General features: G+C 41.9%; 3 protein-coding genes across 3 annotated transcripts in view; 1 reads left to right on the forward strand and 2 right to left on the reverse strand.

The window, feature by feature from the left end:
• Positions 1 to 3,035, reverse strand: part of nin (ninein (GSK3B interacting protein)) — a 26,522-nt gene extending 23,487 nt beyond the window's left edge. Inside the window, exon 1 of the mRNA XM_084381800.1 lies at positions 2,967 to 3,035. Within this exon, the coding sequence (XP_084237926.1) occupies positions 2,967 to 3,005 (39 nt within the window). The 5' untranslated portion in view covers positions 3,006 to 3,035. The remainder of the gene's footprint in view (positions 1 to 2,966) is intronic.
• LOC311274265 (lysophosphatidylserine lipase ABHD12-like) lies at positions 809 to 6,471 on the forward strand. The gene is made up of 12 exons (XM_084381806.1): positions 809 to 1,010; positions 2,994 to 3,096; positions 3,278 to 3,397; positions 3,578 to 3,608; positions 3,692 to 3,737; positions 3,947 to 4,076; positions 4,160 to 4,197; positions 4,439 to 4,518; positions 5,026 to 5,108; positions 5,263 to 5,341; positions 5,446 to 5,579; positions 6,370 to 6,471. The coding sequence occupies exons 1-12, from the start codon at positions 908 to 910 to the stop codon at positions 6,395 to 6,397; spliced, it is 975 nt and encodes a 324-aa protein (XP_084237932.1). The 5' UTR covers positions 809 to 907; the 3' UTR covers positions 6,398 to 6,471.
• Positions 6,472 to 6,501: 30 nt separating this feature from the next.
• Positions 6,502 to 16,033, reverse strand: pygl (phosphorylase, glycogen, liver). Its single transcript, XM_084381803.1, has 20 exons — positions 15,735 to 16,033; positions 15,063 to 15,164; positions 14,881 to 14,959; positions 14,569 to 14,672; positions 13,645 to 13,776; positions 13,110 to 13,221; positions 12,794 to 12,876; positions 12,558 to 12,695; positions 11,870 to 11,962; positions 11,148 to 11,294; positions 10,893 to 11,056; positions 10,666 to 10,780; positions 10,305 to 10,406; positions 9,689 to 9,836; positions 8,598 to 8,656; positions 8,347 to 8,488; positions 7,835 to 8,042; positions 7,604 to 7,738; positions 7,355 to 7,421; positions 6,502 to 7,192 (listed from the first exon to the last, which is right to left on the reverse strand). Exons 1-20 carry the CDS (start codon positions 15,975 to 15,977, stop codon positions 7,004 to 7,006), a joined length of 2,562 nt encoding a protein of 853 aa, XP_084237929.1. The 5' UTR covers positions 15,978 to 16,033; the 3' UTR covers positions 6,502 to 7,003.
• Between the last annotated feature and the right edge of the window lie 1,251 nt (positions 16,034 to 17,284).

Consider the following 17,284-nt stretch of genomic DNA (forward strand, 5'->3'; position numbering starts at 1 on the left):
GGACCACAGAATGAGAGACTGATAACACGGGATGCATGACTTTATGCAGTAATTGCAGTGGGATGACAGTTTCAGCAGCTCAACATACACAGTGTCTTATAGACATAATATATAAGCTGAGGTTGAAATTTAAAAGGAACAAAAATAACAACACCTTTGCCAAAATGTATGCACTATGCACGAATACAGCCAAAATGATCCAAAAATGAAAGTTAATAAAACACAAAGTGAATCAACAGTTGCATGATGGTTAAAAGGTAACCAATAGTTGCCTGATATGTTGTAATTTGCTTGTAAAATAACATTTTTATATGTGGTATTACTTTAACTTGAGTAAAGAATCTGTAAATCAGTAAATCTTTAATGATTATAAAGATATATATGGAAATATACACACATACATAACAATTTAAGCATCTATCAATGTTTATCTAAGAAAACTCAAATACCCACAATGCCTTGCACTGACTGCGACGACATGTCCGCTGGGTGGATTCCGTTTCGTTTGGCTTTATGGTGAGGACTCTTGTATCATTCAGATATATGGTCTCGTTCTTGTGTTTTTGTTGCTTTCTGTAATGAATTATTGTTTCTGTCGTCATGCCGCGTGTAAAAACACATTTCCTGTGTCCTTGGACATGATCATACTTTTATCTGTGTCCCAATAATTGACCCAATTACTTCACGTCTGAATCACTGTGTCAAATGTGAACCAATAGCAGCAGAGGATCTGATTAGTTTAACTTGAACATTGACCTCTTTTGTGTATTTCATAAGGCTCGTGCTGTCAGGAGGTGAGCTCTGCCGGATCCTCCCTCAGTCTCAGGACTGAATCAAGGAAAAAGGAAACACTCAGCCGGTCAGATTTTCTTGCTGCAGAAGGGAAATAGTTTCAGCTGAGGCAAGAATGAAGAAAGCTCTGTCGTTTCTGATCACTGTGTATGTCTCGGTGCCTGTCATTCTCTACCTGTTCCCCTGGATACTGGGACACGCCATATTTGCTCACTTGGGTAAGTAATGGGTCAGACACAATGTCGTGGTTGTGTGTTATTAAAGGATAAGTACCGTTTTTTACAACCTGGACCTTATTTCTGGCAAAAGATATGGTCATTTACTCACCCAGATAACTTTGGTGTCATTCGGCGTCGTTCGGACGAAATTAGATCCAGTGTAGCGGCGATATATCCATATAATGGGAGTAACGGGGCATCGACACACAGCCTCTATATAACACATTATCTGCCACGAAACTAGTTCATTTCATCAATATTTTGTTACGATATGCTAGCGCTATTAGCCTCTGAGTCCGGGCTCGTCTATTGTCAACATCCGGGGTCTGTAGGCTGATCTACTACCTCTGACCTGGAAGATGTCGTCTCTGAGCTGCGCGCGCACCCGCGACAGCGCGCCTTGTTTACCTGTAGCTGCTGCTGCTAGTTTGACCCCGGATGTTGATAACGGACGAGCCCGGACTCAGAGGCTAATAGCGCTAGCATATCGTAACAAAATATTGATGAAATTAACTAGTTTCGTGGCAGATAATGTGTTATATAGAGGCTGTGTGTCGCTGCCCCGTCTCTCCCATTATATGGATATATCGCCGCTACACTGGATCTAATTTCGTCCGAACGACGCCGAATGACACCAAAGTTATCTGGGTGAGTAAATGACCATATCTTTTGCCAGAAATAAGGTCCAGGTTGTAAAAAACGGTACTTATCCTTTAAGTGCATTATACATTTGTCTGATATCAGACTGTTTGATTGTGGCCTGCTTTTACACAAAAGCTGTTATAACTACTACTTTTTGATAGTTATAGATTATTATAGGTAGTTACAGATGCCATTAACCAGGAATCATTCATTTTTTAGTTTTGTGTAACAATTGCATAATAAAGTTAGACAATTACATAAAGATTTCACTGAAATGTAAAAAAAATCATTATAATGAAAAGTTATTGATTCGATATGATCAGGGTATGGTTCAATGCAATATGATGCAATATGGTACGGTACTATACGATATGATACGCTGCGGTTTGATGTAATAAGATACAAAATGATATGATACAATGTGATAACATACCAAACGATTCAATATGAGACAATATGATACATTACACTATAATATGATACAAAACAACTTGATATGACATGAGATACAATACATTCCAGCTGGATACGATACGATACGATACGATATGATGCGATACGATAAGATATGATAAGATATGATAAGATACAATAAGATACGATAATATACGATACGATGTGATACGACACAACACGATAAGATACGATGCGATGCAATAAGATACAATAAGATACGATACGACACAACACGATAAGATACGATACGATGCGATACGACGCGATAAGATGCAATAAGATACGATACACTAAGATAAAAAGTGATGTGACATGACACTATATCATATGTTAGCTATGATATATGATGCGTTATAGTACTATTCAATACAGAAAGTAATGTTTTTTGATATAATATGATATGAATTATATGATGCAATATGATATTATATACAATACTCTGACATTCTGTAATGGACAATATGCTACAATATGATATACATAACACAAAATATGATATGAAATTATTCAATACAACACAATATGATGCAATATGATGCGATATGATACGATACGAGACAATATTATATGATATGATGCCTATGATTTGATACAGTATATGATATATGGTGCATTACGATATGATACAAAACAATGTAATGCGATATACTATGACAAAAAATTATTTGTTACATTGTGATATGATAGAAAACGATTCAATACAACCCAATATGATATCATATGACAATATCATGTCAAATGATATCATGTGATCTGATATGACACTATACAATCTAATGCAACATAAGATACGATATGATGTGATACAGAATGATAGAATAAGATAAAAAACAGTTAATATAAACAAATCCCACTGACCTTGTGTCCTCTTTTTATTTGCCGCAGTGAGGCTGCCATTCTTTGTGGATCTTGACCGGCCCGAAGTCTTGCTGAACCACACATGTAACTTCTACCTCAACACAGAGGAGGGGGTCTCAGTGGGCGTCTGGTAGGTCATCTCTGGGTTCCTTTGTTTTTCCATTCAAGTGCATGAATAGGACCGAAGTCTACTCATTTATCTACAAGAGACCACTCAAAAAAAACCCTACCGTACATCTCAAAACACAGGCGTATTTGTTTATCTCACTCAATCTTTCCCCTCTCTCTCTCTCTTTCTTTGTGTCTCATAGGCATACACTCCCTGCCAGCCAATGGGAGGAGGCCGCAGGGAAAAGCCCTGAGTGGTACCGGGAGACTCTGGGAGACGGCCGTCCTGTTATTATCTATCTCCATGGCAACACAGGGACCAGGTGGGACGAGCAAGCAGGATAGAGGCCCTTGAATTGATCCTAATGGAGTCTAGTGGGTATCAGAGGCCCCTGAGTTTATTCACGGGCACAATGAACACAGGGGCTTGTGGGTCGGAGTGAATGAGTCCGAAAGCCACTTGTTTGTTTGTATTCATTCATATTCTCCTGTCTGTTCTGCAGGGCCATGGGTCACAGAGTGAAGCTGGTGAAGGTACGGCTTCTTTTCTAAAGCAGGTTCAATTTCTGTGAATTGTTTTGACTTCAGATAAAAATTTAGATTTTTGTGTGTTGCAGGTTTTAAGTGCAGCGGGGTACCATGTCCTGTCTTTGGACTACAGAGGTAAGAAGCTAAGTGATGTTCTGAATACAACTTCAACAGCTCAACATACAGTGTATCCCAACTTAACTCGACTTTATTCATATAGCACCCTTTTATACAAACATGCAGCCCAAAGTGATTCAGATGACAAAATTGAAACAGCACAGACCAAACTAAACAATGATATAAAAAACTTGATGATTTTGAAAGTTCATATGCTTTCTTTTGAGGTTTTGGAGACTCAACTGGGGAGCCGAGTGAAGCTGGACTGACCAGTGACACCCTCTATCTGTACCAGTGGGCAAAGAGCCAAAGCAGAGGAGGCTTTGTCTGTCTGTGGGGACACTCGCTCGGCACTGGGTCAGTTCCTCTCCAGACGCTCTCACCAGTATGAGTAAGAAATCTGTAAAACTTACCACTACTTTTTTTTTGTTTTCTTGTAGGGTGGCAACCAATACTGCAATGAAAGTACAAGAGCAAGGTGGGTTAAAGTCTTTAAAGGCCTTTTATACACAAATCAAATCCACACAGTTGATTTTAATTATAGATGAGGCTTCTTCTCAGGACTATGTGGGTGTGTAGAGACTGTTTTATTGTCTCTCCCTCACTCTTCAGTTAGTTTTGTTGCACCTGAGCAGGCGTCTAATCAGCCAGAATAACCGAACACCTGTGTGGATGTGCATCAGCTGAAAATCATGACCTATGTGCTGCATTTTTGTCAGGGTCTGTCATTGATGCCATAATCCTCGAAGCTCCATACACAAGAATTGGAGAAGCTGCAGCCAACCATCCGCTCGCTAAGGTGAGGCCAGCTACATTTTTTGTCTTTCTGCAGCCCCTCAGGCTGTTTATCAGGAAAACGCAGCCGCCCACATTTTATCTAGTCTCATAAGAACGCAAATCCTAAAACATGAGTTTTGAGCTTGAATTTATTTTAATTTTTCAGTCTTGAGGTCTTAGTTTTGCACTTCCAGATTCACTTTTCCTACACTTATTTTTAGTTTGAATACATTGTTGTACTTTTTCATATCCACAAACCTTTTGGCTCCGACTTGGCTCCCTAAGCTGCTTCATCTAGACCCACGGTTAGACTAAATGTTAATGTATAGTTGCAGTCAGGAGGCAGAGAAGGCATTTTACCATATTTATAACAAGGATCACACTGTAGACAAAGGTCACTTCTGCATCCTCTTCCCCTGTTTTGAAATTCATAACTCACAAAGTTGACTGATGTTGACCAGACAAACATTTCTGTTCTTCAGGAAATTGCAAAATATTTCTGCACAGTTTGAACTCTGTGTTCTTCCAGATGTACAGGTACTTTCCAGGATTTGAGAGCTTGTTTTCGCACGTAATCGAAATGAACAACATTGAATTTGCGAACGATAAAAAGTAAGTATGTTTTTTTTTGTGTTGCTCTCATTCAAATTATAGATTTATTCAATTTGCAGGATTATCCATCTTTTAATTAGCAGTGTGTAAAAGAAAATGACAAAGTAAATTTAATTCAGCTATCATCATATATTTTACCCTCACATCTACACAGTGTAAAGGCCTTGACCAGTCCACTTCTTATTCTGCATGCAGAGGATGACAAAGTTGTCCCTTATCACATGGGCCTGAAGGTACAGCCGCTCTTTATTTATGCTTCCTCTGACTGTTTAGATCATTTCCTAGTGGATACCGCCGCCTCCTCTCTGAATTACATTTCTTTTTTTTCTCTCTCCAGCTGCACCAGATTTCACTTCAGGCTAAGAAGAAATACAACACAGATGTTCAGGTCGAGATGGTTTCCTACAGTGCAAAACTTGGATACAACCACAACAGCATCTATTTAGATCCCGATCTGATGAATGTGGTCGGGTAAGTTTAGTCAAAACTGAGAGAGAGCTCAAGGAACATATCACCCAAAAATGAAAATTCAGTCATTAACTTCCATACGCTTGGAAAGTCAGGTGAGGTGTCCTAGTCCGTGTCCATGTCCGGTGTCACGATGGGAGCAGAGAAGGTGAACCAAAATGCAGGAGACAGCAGGCAGGAAGTGCAATGGATGAAGATTTATTTGGATAGATGGCGACATGAGGAACACAACAGATGACTCTACAAAGACTGAACTAAAGACTGGACTTAAATACAAACTAAACAAACAAGGGAGGGGGTGAGGTGGAGAATCACAGGTGAGGGGAATGAGTGGAAAAACACTAGGACCAGGGAAGTGGCTGATCTGCTGGAAAAACACTGGGAAAAGGGCTGGCCTGACGGAGGAGATGCAGTACAGATGTGGAGGGCAAGCCGACTGGGGAGGAACACAACAAAACAGGAGGGAAACAGCAAAAGACACCACAAAAACCCAGAAAACACATAAAATATGAATACAGTCAGACTCAAAGACAGGACCATGAGATCTGGAGCAGCGTTGCAGCTTTCTCCTTAGATTACAAGCTGTATGGAGCCATTTTATATGTTGGGAGAATGTTGCAACACTGTTTTGCTGTGAAGCTCCAGAAATGTTTTGCGAACTACAAAACTTCACCCGACTTTCCATCAGCATGAGGGTGATCGGATAATGACTTAATTTTCATTTCGGCCTGAACTGTTCCTTTAATATGTAATGTAATGTTTACTGAAATATTTCCTCTGTTTTGGTTTGCAGGACATTTCTACAAAAGCAGAGACAGTAGATTGGCTCTCCATCTTCTTGTGTTGCTTTGTACATTTTGCAAAAATAACATAAAGATTTATATTTGCCACCAAACGTGTGTTTGTCTCCTGAAAAGTGACACAAAAGCACAAATGATGCACATTTTATCACACAGAAAGTTTTTATTTTGACAAAAATACTGCAGACCACAGATGAAGTCAACTTAAAGTGATACAGACGTAAATAAATCTTGTAACTCCATCAGCCTGCCAGGAGTAAAGACGGACTAACTGTCACTAAGTACAAACATGAAGGCGCAGAAATGTCATTAAAAATGCAGTTTAGTCAGCTGCTCTGTCATCCTACTGAATTCCTGAAATGTGGACACTCCCACAGATCCTGAACTCCAGGAATGTCGAACATGACGTCTCCACACTGACTCTTTACTGTTTACTCGTGCTAAAAGACTGTAACAGACAATTTATAATGCAGGTGCCTCGACTCAGGTGCATGGACAATAAAAACTCTAGATGTGATTTCTGAAAAAAGTTCTTAAAAAGATCCAGTGATGTGTAACGCGAAGGTTAAGAGCAGAAAGAGAAATGATTTGTAAACATAAAGGCAGCCCCTCGTCGGTGAAACCGCCTCACATCTTCTTCAGGGCTCGGGCCGTTTCCTCGATGGCCTCTCTCGGCTCATTCGGAGGCGGGATCTTCAGGTCGGTCGGCTCGACGCCCCACACCTCGGTGGCGTACTCTGTGATGGTTCTGTCGCTGGAGAACTTTCCCGTGGCGGCGATGTTCTTGATCACCATCTTCGTCCACTCCTTCGGATTCTTTTAGAGGAAAAGGAAAGATTTTTACTTGAGGGTTCATATGCACTCTGGTATTTTCTGCTTCTGTGGGTTTTCTCAAAATACATTTTTATTCCTGCTTCCTGCAATACAAGACAGGGAAAGAAGAAATCAGGCTCCAGGAGTGTTTGAGGTAAATGTTACCTGATAGAGCTGGCTGACTTTCTCTTGGCATTTCATGTAGTCTTCAAAGTCTGCAAACACTTTGAAACTGAAGAGAGACAAAGGAAAGATAAACAAATCAAGTCTGACAGCCTGAACAAAAAAGTGACATTCATCATGAGAAGAAAAACAGAAGAAAACCATAAAAAACTCTTCTGGAGGTGGAATGACTCAACTTACAGTAAGTTAAACTGGGCTACAGAGTAAATGATGAATGTGTGTGTTTCTCACCGGTCGTGTTTGAAGAGCATGTTCGTGACGTCTTTGAAAAGATCTGGATTTTTGGGGCTGAAAAATCCACTCGTGATCTGGTCCATCACTTGTTTCAGCTCTGGAATCTTCTTGTAGTACGACATGGCATCATATCTAAAAAAAGAAGAAGAAGACAACAGTTCATACAGTTTTAACAACATAAACAAGCTATAAAAACATAAATATAAGGATTAAAATAGGCTCCTTTACCCGTTTTTGTCCATTTCAGCCACGTCCTCCACCCTCATGCCGAAGATGAACAGGTTCTCCTCTCCGGCCTCCTCGGCCATCTCCACGTTTGCTCCGTCCATGGTGCCGATGGTCAGAGCTCCGTTCAGCATGAACTTCATGTTTCCTGTTCCTGAAGCTTCAGTTCCAGCAGTGGAGATCTGCTCGGACAGATCGGTCGCAGGTATCACTGAAGAGAGAGCAAGACCAAGAAGGCAAAGAAGGTCATGTTTTCGCCCGTTTGTTGGTTTGTCAGCAGGATTACACAAAAACTACTGAACAGATTTCCACCAAACTTGGATGGAGGATGTGTCTCGCACAGAATAGACCCCATTATCTTCTGGTGCAGATCTGAATCAAGGGACAGATCCAGGAAGTGTTTCTTTTCTCTTACCAGACAACATGCACATTGTTATCTCAGCATGCAATAAAAAATTAACCGGAAGAAAAGTAAAGTTACAACATAAAGTTAAAGGAAGTTGTCTGAACGGTACCTTTCTCTGCTAGAGAGACCCTGTAGTTCTCCAGGTAGATGACCTTCAGCTTGTCTCCCACCACAGGGTCATTATTCACCACACTGGCCACTGAAGTGATCAGCCTGATGATCATCTTCGCCATGTGATACCCAGGAGCAGCCTGCAGAGGGCGACAGAGAATGACTGTTAAAACAACAAACATCACACCTCTCTCAGTCTGTTTATTGGACTTCATGTGTGTTGTTTGTCTGCTTTGTTTGAGCTTGTACCTTCCCGCCGATGATCACTGTTCGTGGTACAAAAGGTGCAGTCGGGTTCTTCCTGATGCCTGGGGGAACAGAAAATGACACATTAAAAGTGATGGAAAAACATGTAGCTCTTGTTCTGTTCTTTGTTTTTTATGCGACACCTCAAACTCTGCCTAGAGGGCCGGGATCCTGGAGTCGCCTCTTCCTGTTGACATTGAGACTGTTTTTTTGTGGTGAATCTGATCTAATAATGAAGCTGCAAGTTGAGGACCTGTGAAGCATCTGTTTCTCAAACTAAAAGGCTCTCATGTACTTGTTCCTTTGCTCAGTTGTCCTTGTGCACCTCCCACTCTTTCTATTCTGTTGATAGTCTGTTTTCTGAAGGGAGTAGTACACACTGTCGTATGAAGTCTTTAGTTTCTTGGCAATTTCTTGCATGGAGCAGCCTTCATTTCTCAACAACAAGCTGATGAGTTTCAGAAGAAAGTTATTTTTTTCTGGGCATTTTGAGTCTATACTTGAACCCACAAATGCTGATGCCCCAGATATTCAACTCGTCTAAGAAAGACCAGCTTTATCGCTCCTTTAATCGGCAACTAGTCAACGTTTCTACACACCACAGATACGCCCAAGGTTGACACTTCTACCAAAAGTGGCATATCATGTTCACATGATATCTGTGGTTTTGCATAGTCATTTATGGCAATGTCTAGACTGTGTTTCTGACCAATGTAATGTTATTTTAATTGAAATAAACCGTGGTTTTCTTTTAAAAATTTCTAAGTGACCCCAAACTTTTGAGCAGTAGAGTGCATGTAATATCTGCTGGTGATATTCCCACGACAAGGGAAAGTAAATTGCATGTTGCATAAAACCTGCTGACGAAAATGATTTCCTCTTCACGGTCTAACGATTGAATGGAAAATTCCTGCTCTAGATAACAGCAGACACATCTCATTCTTAGTGTGTGTTTTGACTTGCTCCGAGCACCAGTCAGGTGGGAATTGTTTGCATCAGGACATGTCAGATTGTGTCATGCAGCTCAGCAGCCACAGAGTTGTGTGGTTGCTTGTGAAACCTTCTGGCACTGAGTAATGAGTGATTTCACATACGGTTGTACATGGCGATGATGTGCAGACAGTTGAGCAGCTGTCGCTTGTACTCGTGGATTCTCTTCACGTGGACGTCAAACATGGAGGATGGGTTAATTTGCACGCTGTACTCCTTCTCCAGGTACTGGGCGAACTTCACCTTGTTGTCCTGTGAGAAAATCAGAAATATGTGATGAGGCAACAGAGGCGTTATTCACTGACGTGAAGGTGCTGAATCACGGATTCGACCTGTCCTGACACGAAACTGACTTTAAAGCCGCAACGTGACGATGCTCAAAGAAATCAGATTATAATGTCTCTGCCTGCCTTGACCTGCAGGACAACAAACAACTAAGAGAGGGCTTTTACTGCGGACGGAAATAAGATGTTTTAGGTGTTATTTATGTTGAAATGCACGGCTTCAACGTTCAGAACAAAGCCTTCACTATGTATGTGCGTCAACAATTTTATGTTGTTTCTGTTTTATACCAATACAACAAAGTAACAGTACTCCATTACAAGTAAATCTGAGTGGTTAGGGGGAAAAGTAGTATAAAGTAGCTCAAAATGTAATGTAATGTAATGTACCTCACTGCCACTCTTAAGTAAATATGCCTAGTTACTTTCAGCACTCTACCTGCTTCACTTTGGAGACGTCACGGATGAAGGCGGCGTCGTCAACAAAGTCATTCAGCTTCTGTAGCTGGCTGAGGTCCTTCACATAATCCTCCCCAATCACCTGAAAGAGATGTTTAAAGGTCACAATAAAATGTGTGCACAACAAACTGATGATGTTTATTACTCTCCACACTGTATATCTGGAAAACTGACTGGATTACAGGCTGTTGAAGACTCAGGACACAAAGCCAAGATTCGATCTTGTGACAGCTGGGGAATATATGGCTGAGGACTCGGGAGTCTTAACGGCTATACTGTAGCTATAACATCTCTTCTTGGCTCTCCACCATTTATATATCAGTCAGGCGGCTCGAACAGACCTCAGCTATGAGCTCAGCCAGGCCCGGGTTGCAGAGCAGCAGCCAGCGTCTGGGAGTGATGCCGTTGGTTTTGTTCTGAAACTTCTCTGGTTCTAGTTCGCTGAAGTCATTGAATCTGTTGAAGAAAAAACACAGATGTTAATGAGGAAGATCTTAATCAGGGACAAAACATAATGGAAACATCTAGAAAGTGTTTAGGTTTGAAGCCACAGCAGCAGAGGGCTTACACTTGAGTCTTTATGATGTTGGAGTGTATCTCAGCGACTCCGTTGACAGCGTGAGATCCCACGATGCACAGGTGCGCCATGTTCACCCTCTTGCAGCCATCTTCTTCGATCAGAGACATTTTCCTCAGTTTGTCCATGTCTCCTGGAAAGGCGGCTGCGATTCTCTGTCGTAGCAGATTCAGATTTATGCGTCACAGACGTGTTCAGTAAATAAAAATCTATGTTTATGTGATGTCTAAGCCGAGGTGTACGTACGTCGAGGTGGGCCTGGTTGATCTGGTAGATGATCTGCAGGTGTCTGGGCAGGAGGGTCTCCAGCAGCTCCACAGGCCAGCGCTCCAGAGCCTCGGGGAGGACTGTGTGGTTGGTGTAGGCGAAAGTGCGCTTAGTGAGATCCCAGGCCTGCAGGTTTAACATCACAGTTCAGTTAGCAAACAACAAAATGTAACTTTCTAGAGAGAAATAGCTGATTGCTGAGCCATATTTACAGTCATATTTCGACGCTTAGGGACTTTAAAGCCTGAACAATACCAGTCTGAATCTGCCCTTCTTTCTTGATATTATCCTTTCTGTGCTAATTTAAACTACATTACTTTTGTTTTTATAACAAACTGCCTCTATTTTATTTCTTAACCCGAACGGCAACTTTCTCTATTTCACATGAACATTATGCAACACATAAGTGTCTGTTTCATCAAGCTGCCAAGCTCTGTGGTCTTAACCACCTTTGTGTTACTTCTAGTTGTTCATTATTTCCTTATTTAGGCCTGTTGCACTTTCTACTGATGCTCTAAATCAGGAGTGCCCAAACTATTTCCTTGGGGGGCCAAAATGAGAACTTATTGTATTGTTATGATGCAAAAATAGTACTAGGATCCCAAAGCAAAGTGTCACTCTGCCCACCACGCTCAGCTTATGAAAAACCTGGAGCCCTGACGTGGTTTCAATCAAATCTACCAGATCCGACTCTCACTCACAGTGTCCCAGTCGAGTTTCTCGATGTCCACAAAGATTCTCATCAGCTCGGGGATGGCCATGGCTGGGTGAGTGTCATTCAACTGGATGGCGACCTGGAAGACATGAGATTCTGCAGTGAAACAGCTGTCACGTTCGTACTGATGCCACTTCTCTAAACGTTGCAGAATAACAGGGGAGACTGTTGTATGAGGTGTAGGTCTGTGAAGCTGTCAGCTTTACTTCTAGCCTACTTACAGAGTTATTAGATGGATGACTCAATAAGCTGCTGTGAAACACTAAAGGAAGGTTTGTGTGATGAATATCTGAAAAACTTGCCACGCCTTTGCACAATGATATATCTGCAAAGTTTCAAACTCTGCAGAAATTCCCCACTCGGTGTTATGAAACAAAATGTTGTTTTCAGGCCAGTTTACAAAGCACAGTGAAATTCACTCAATTTCAAATTTCCTGTTAAATGCATTCCTGCATCTTCTCAGCAGATGTTTCTGTTGAATCTATTTAACTTTTTTTGTTGTCAGTTTGTTTGAGTACACTAGAGGCCTAAAATCAGGAGGATGAGCTCGTGCCACAAGACAAAAAGACGTGAAGTAACATCCCCCTGTTTCATTTACAGACACTCACTTCTCAGAGCTTCTCAACTCCTTTGCTTTTTGTATTCATGAATAAATGACTGAATTTGAAGTTTACTTTGTCTGGGAAGCTCTCGAAGGAGGTTCGGCCGGGGACGCCCTTCTTAGTGGTCTTGAAGCGGCGGATGATGTCTTGGAGTGTGGCCGCCACAACAAAGTACTCCTGCTTCAGTCGGAGCTCTTTTCCCTCGAAGAACTGCAGCATACAGAGACAACGGAGACAGAAAAGACCTTCGTTTAAGTACAAGAGGAGACAACATCAACATGTGCTTAAGGACAAAATATTCAACTTACGTTGTCGTTGGGGTAGAGAACACGGGAGATGTTCTCTGCCAGATTTCTGTCCAGAACAGCCTGGATGTAATCTCCCACATTAACTATAGACGATAAAGTGCATTTAAGTTAAATAATATACACATACTATATATTATAGTGCTTGATTGAACTTTGCAGAAGAAGAAATGGCAGAGTTTTGCACCACAGACACCGTTTTGCAAGGTGCCAGTGTTGCAGCAGTTTCCTTCTTTCTTGCCAACTTGTTCTGTTGACAAACTAAAAGGAAAGTTTTGTAAAAGTGGGTTTTTACATTTAGAAATGGTACAAAACTTACAGTCCCTCAGGTTGAAGTCGTTGGGGGCCCGGGCGGACCACAGCCTCATGGTGTTCACAGTGTTGTTCATGTAGCCGGGGATGGGTGTGTCGTAAGGCATCGCCAAAACCACCTGCATCAGTGAGAAGTGCAAACAGTGAGTCAGCAGGAAAACACAATGTCGAAACTGAGGGACAATGTAGGGATAGAAATCATACTGACATACTGTAAATCTAAACCCTGTCAAGACTGTAAAAGTCCTGGAATATTTTTGTGTCACAATTTAGTCGGTTTGTGTCATTTTTCATAGTTTTGTGTGACTCTGTAGCTATTTTGCATAACAGTTTAGTCCACTTGTGTTGCTTTCTTTTGTAGTTTTGCATGACTTTGTAGTAGTTTCTGTCACTTTGCAGTCATTTTGCATAACTTACTCATGGTTTTGCATTGCTTTGTTTGTCATCTTGTACTAGCTGGGCCTGTTCAGTAACCATCCACGATACTGACAAGCCAACTACCTATCACAGTACCTTCTGTAATGTGTACACATCTTCAGTACCTGAGTGTCGACCCATTTGGAGCCATCGCTCGTCTCCTCTACCCGTCCGTAGAAGTGAACCGGCAGCATGTACTCAGGACGCGCTTTCTCCCATGGGTTTCCATGTCGCAGCCAATCATCTGCCTCCTCCACCTATGATGGATCAGTCCAAGGAAAAGACAAAATGTTTTCATATGATGTTACACAGTGTATCAGGGGCCACTGAGCAATAAACTCTAAAATCAGTCCACTTTATACATCGAGGTGAGAAAAAAGGAACTCCCTCCTGTAATTAATCAAGCTGTCATTAAGATGCTGTATAATGCACAGTCAGCTCCATGATTAGATTAGATGTTGTGTGAATAAAGTGCAACAACTTTCCCCACATTTGCTGTCAGATAGCAGCAGGGACTGAACTGATACTGTAGGTTCATCCACCCCAGTGAGAAAACACTGAGCTTCAATCCAGTCCAGTGTTCAGAAGTGCATGTTTACAGGCTTTGAACCGCAAACAACCAGAAGAATTCAAAAGGGCAAAAGCCTTCAGACTGCCGATCTCTTATCGCAAGATACGCAATGTTTATTTGGCTTTTTCATCGAAAACCAACCCGCACCAGCTTGTGCCCCGTCAGTGTTGCTAAAGGTTAGCAGACCACACGCTAACTGACTGTTAATGATTAGCTTGTGATGTATTCTGACCTAATTCATTTCTGCTTCAGCCCTGACAACAAAATCTTGACTTTCAAAGTAAAAGGCTTTTAAACTCTGTCAGGGCGTGTCCTTACAGAGCCGTGAGCTCTGAGTTTCAGAGTCGTTAGGGCCACTTGTGGGGCGTTGGTCAAACTCTTCAAGAAACAGGTCCAGTTGCCTACAATTCAGCACCCAGATCTACTATGACCTGGATGACTGAGAACCTTCATCAACTTGTAGAAAGTATATTTTTACCTGCCAGCCGTCTCTTATCTTCTGGTTAAAGATCCCATATTCATATCGAATGCCATAACCGTACGCTGCCAGACCCAGGGTGGCCATCGAATCCAAGAAACATGCTGCGAGCAGGAGAAAAACACTGAGAATCAGACATAAAATCAAAATACTCTTCATGGTGTCAGTGGGGGAAGTGCAGAGTTTATTTAGTCATTCACACAGTCATTTCCTTCAAATGTCAAAGAGGTATTTCATGGACAACTGCCAAAATAAGATGCAGTTGTGTTGTAATGGAGGTGTTTGCATGCACATAATCCTTGACTTTTTTACCTGCCAGCCTGCCAAGACCTCCGTTCCCCAGACCTGCATCCTCCTCCATCTCCTCCAGCTCCTCCATGTCCAGGCCGAGCTACGGAAGAAGGGGAACATTAAAGCCAGCTGTCGATATTTTTATGACAAAATGAAAAAGTGTGTGTGTGTATTTGAGGTTTGCAATCTCTGTCCTGTCTGACCTGGTAGATGGCTTCATCGCAGGCGTTCTGCAGCCCCAGGTTAATCATCGTGTTCTGCAGCGTCCTGCCCATGTAGAACTCCAGAGACAGATAATACACCCTCTAGACACGCAGGAAGAAAAACATCTTTTCAGAGGCTTTATATATAAAATATGAGCCTATCTTATAATCACACATTGTGCGTGTGCAGAGCTGAGCAGCAAGTGAATGAAACTGGGACAAGCAAACAACTTTTCCTGCACAAAATAGCTCCATAAACATGATGCAATTACCTAAAAGTACTGAGCTTTGTGGAAACCTGGAAAGTCTTACGCAACAGAAATACGTTGCACAAAAAACTACTTCCTATAAAAACGTGAAGACATGTCAGTGAATGAGCTCTTTGTTATACTTTTGTGGCTTCCTTATACAACACAATGGAGTTTAAGTGAGTAGAAAATCAAGTACTTGCATGTGTGATACCAGAAAACAACTTTTAAATGTGATCTTAAAGTGACTTTTATATCTGTTGGTCAGTTTCTGGACAATCTAAAACATATTTGAAAACTTTACAAGTGTCTCAAACATGTCAGCAACATATTTTAAGGACTATTACACTCTAAAGTATAAGTGGACTGTATACCAACAGCATGAGATGTGTTTTAGTTTCACACTGAAGCCTCTGCTCTTTACCTTTGGGTCTGCTTCATAGTAAAACTGCTGTGTTCTGATCCATCTCCCCACCAGGTGATCTCTCACAGTGTGAGCCAGGGCAAAGTAATAATCCCTGGGTGTTGCAATGTTTCTGTCTTTCACCAGGGTGAAGTGCAGGTGGCGGTTGAAGCCCTTCTTCAGCTCGGCCACATTCTCCACTCCCACGATCCCCCTGATGCTGATCTGCTTGCGCTTCTCCTGGTCGGTGAGAGGCGTCGCCATGCTGATGTGGGCAGGTAAAGGTTCGTCCTGTGGTCCCCTGTTGTCGTCACCCCGGCTGGAAGTGAAGCTGAAAGTGAAGGTGGTGTCACTTTTTCATGCAGCAGTCTCCTCCTTTTGCTGCTTTTCATTGGTGAGTGCAGGGGGAGGGTGTTTCCCCCGGCCGGCCCCTGCTGGGCTGGAGAGCTGAGCAGCAGGAAGAAGTGCACAGAGAGACTACAGATAGGAGGGAGTGAAAGTTAAAGGGTAACTCCACCAGTTTTGTGTGTGAACAGGCCTTGGGGAGTACTATTGCATATGTGAAAAGTGGTAGTATAAAGCAAAGCTGCATGTAATCTGATAAAATGCCTCCAGTGATGTCACTTGACCCAGGATTAACATGCATTCTGGGTGAATATTTCTAACTGCATAGCTAATCGGTTATTTATGCCAAATTCCACATCCGCCGGTCGGTTAATTATATTTACAGCAATTATTTTCATTCAGTGGTTGGCTCGTGGAGCGGGTTGTCCATTCATCGCAGTGTTGGGTCCCAGCCACGTCTTCTTTCTTTTGCGTGGTAGTTTGCTGCCATTGTTGTGTGTGAATGACAGACAAAGTTTAGAGCACTTTGGATAAAAGCCCCATATAAATGCCCTCCAGTGGCCACGATCACAAACACAGAAACCCCAGTATGGTGGGCGTCATGCTGTGGGGACGCATCTCTGCAGGAGGCCCTGAGATGTTAGTGTGGGTCAAATGAATGCAGTGAAACACAGGGAGATCCTGCAGCCTGATGCAACCCGTGTGAAATCTGTAACTTAGAGGAAGAAGAAAAATGCCTCTCTTTAATTCCTAAACTCACGGCTGTGTCCTGTCTTATCTCAGGCTACGTATCTTATCTTAAGAAACCAGAACTAGAACTTCCTCAATCAGCACTTGTCCTGTCGGGCCTGTATCTCTGCCTTTGTCTATAGAAACCACTGTCTCGCTTCACTTGCCAAAACTTGAACGAACAGGAATTCAGTGTTTCAGTGAGTATCGATGATATACCCATTAATACATGGACAGCCATGTCTTAGTAGGCTAACATCACATCAGCACTACAATCTCAATATTTTGCTGCTACTTTTGGCAGTTATTGTAAATTTAGGATGCGTTTATACCATCCTTACTGAGGATTACTAACTTGGTAGGTTAGCTTAGTTGTATTTTCATAGAAAAAAATGAAAATATGTTTCTGTTTTTACCAGAAATACTAAATGTCATCCTAAACTGAGTTAGACTGAGGCAGTTTCTGTGTAAAAAAAGCCATTAAATCAACTTCAAGT

The sequence above is a fragment of the Pagrus pagrus genome (assembly GCF_965226575.1).
Source record: "Pagrus pagrus genome assembly, chromosome: 18".
Classification (NCBI taxonomy): domain Eukaryota; kingdom Metazoa; phylum Chordata; class Actinopteri; order Spariformes; family Sparidae; genus Pagrus; species Pagrus pagrus.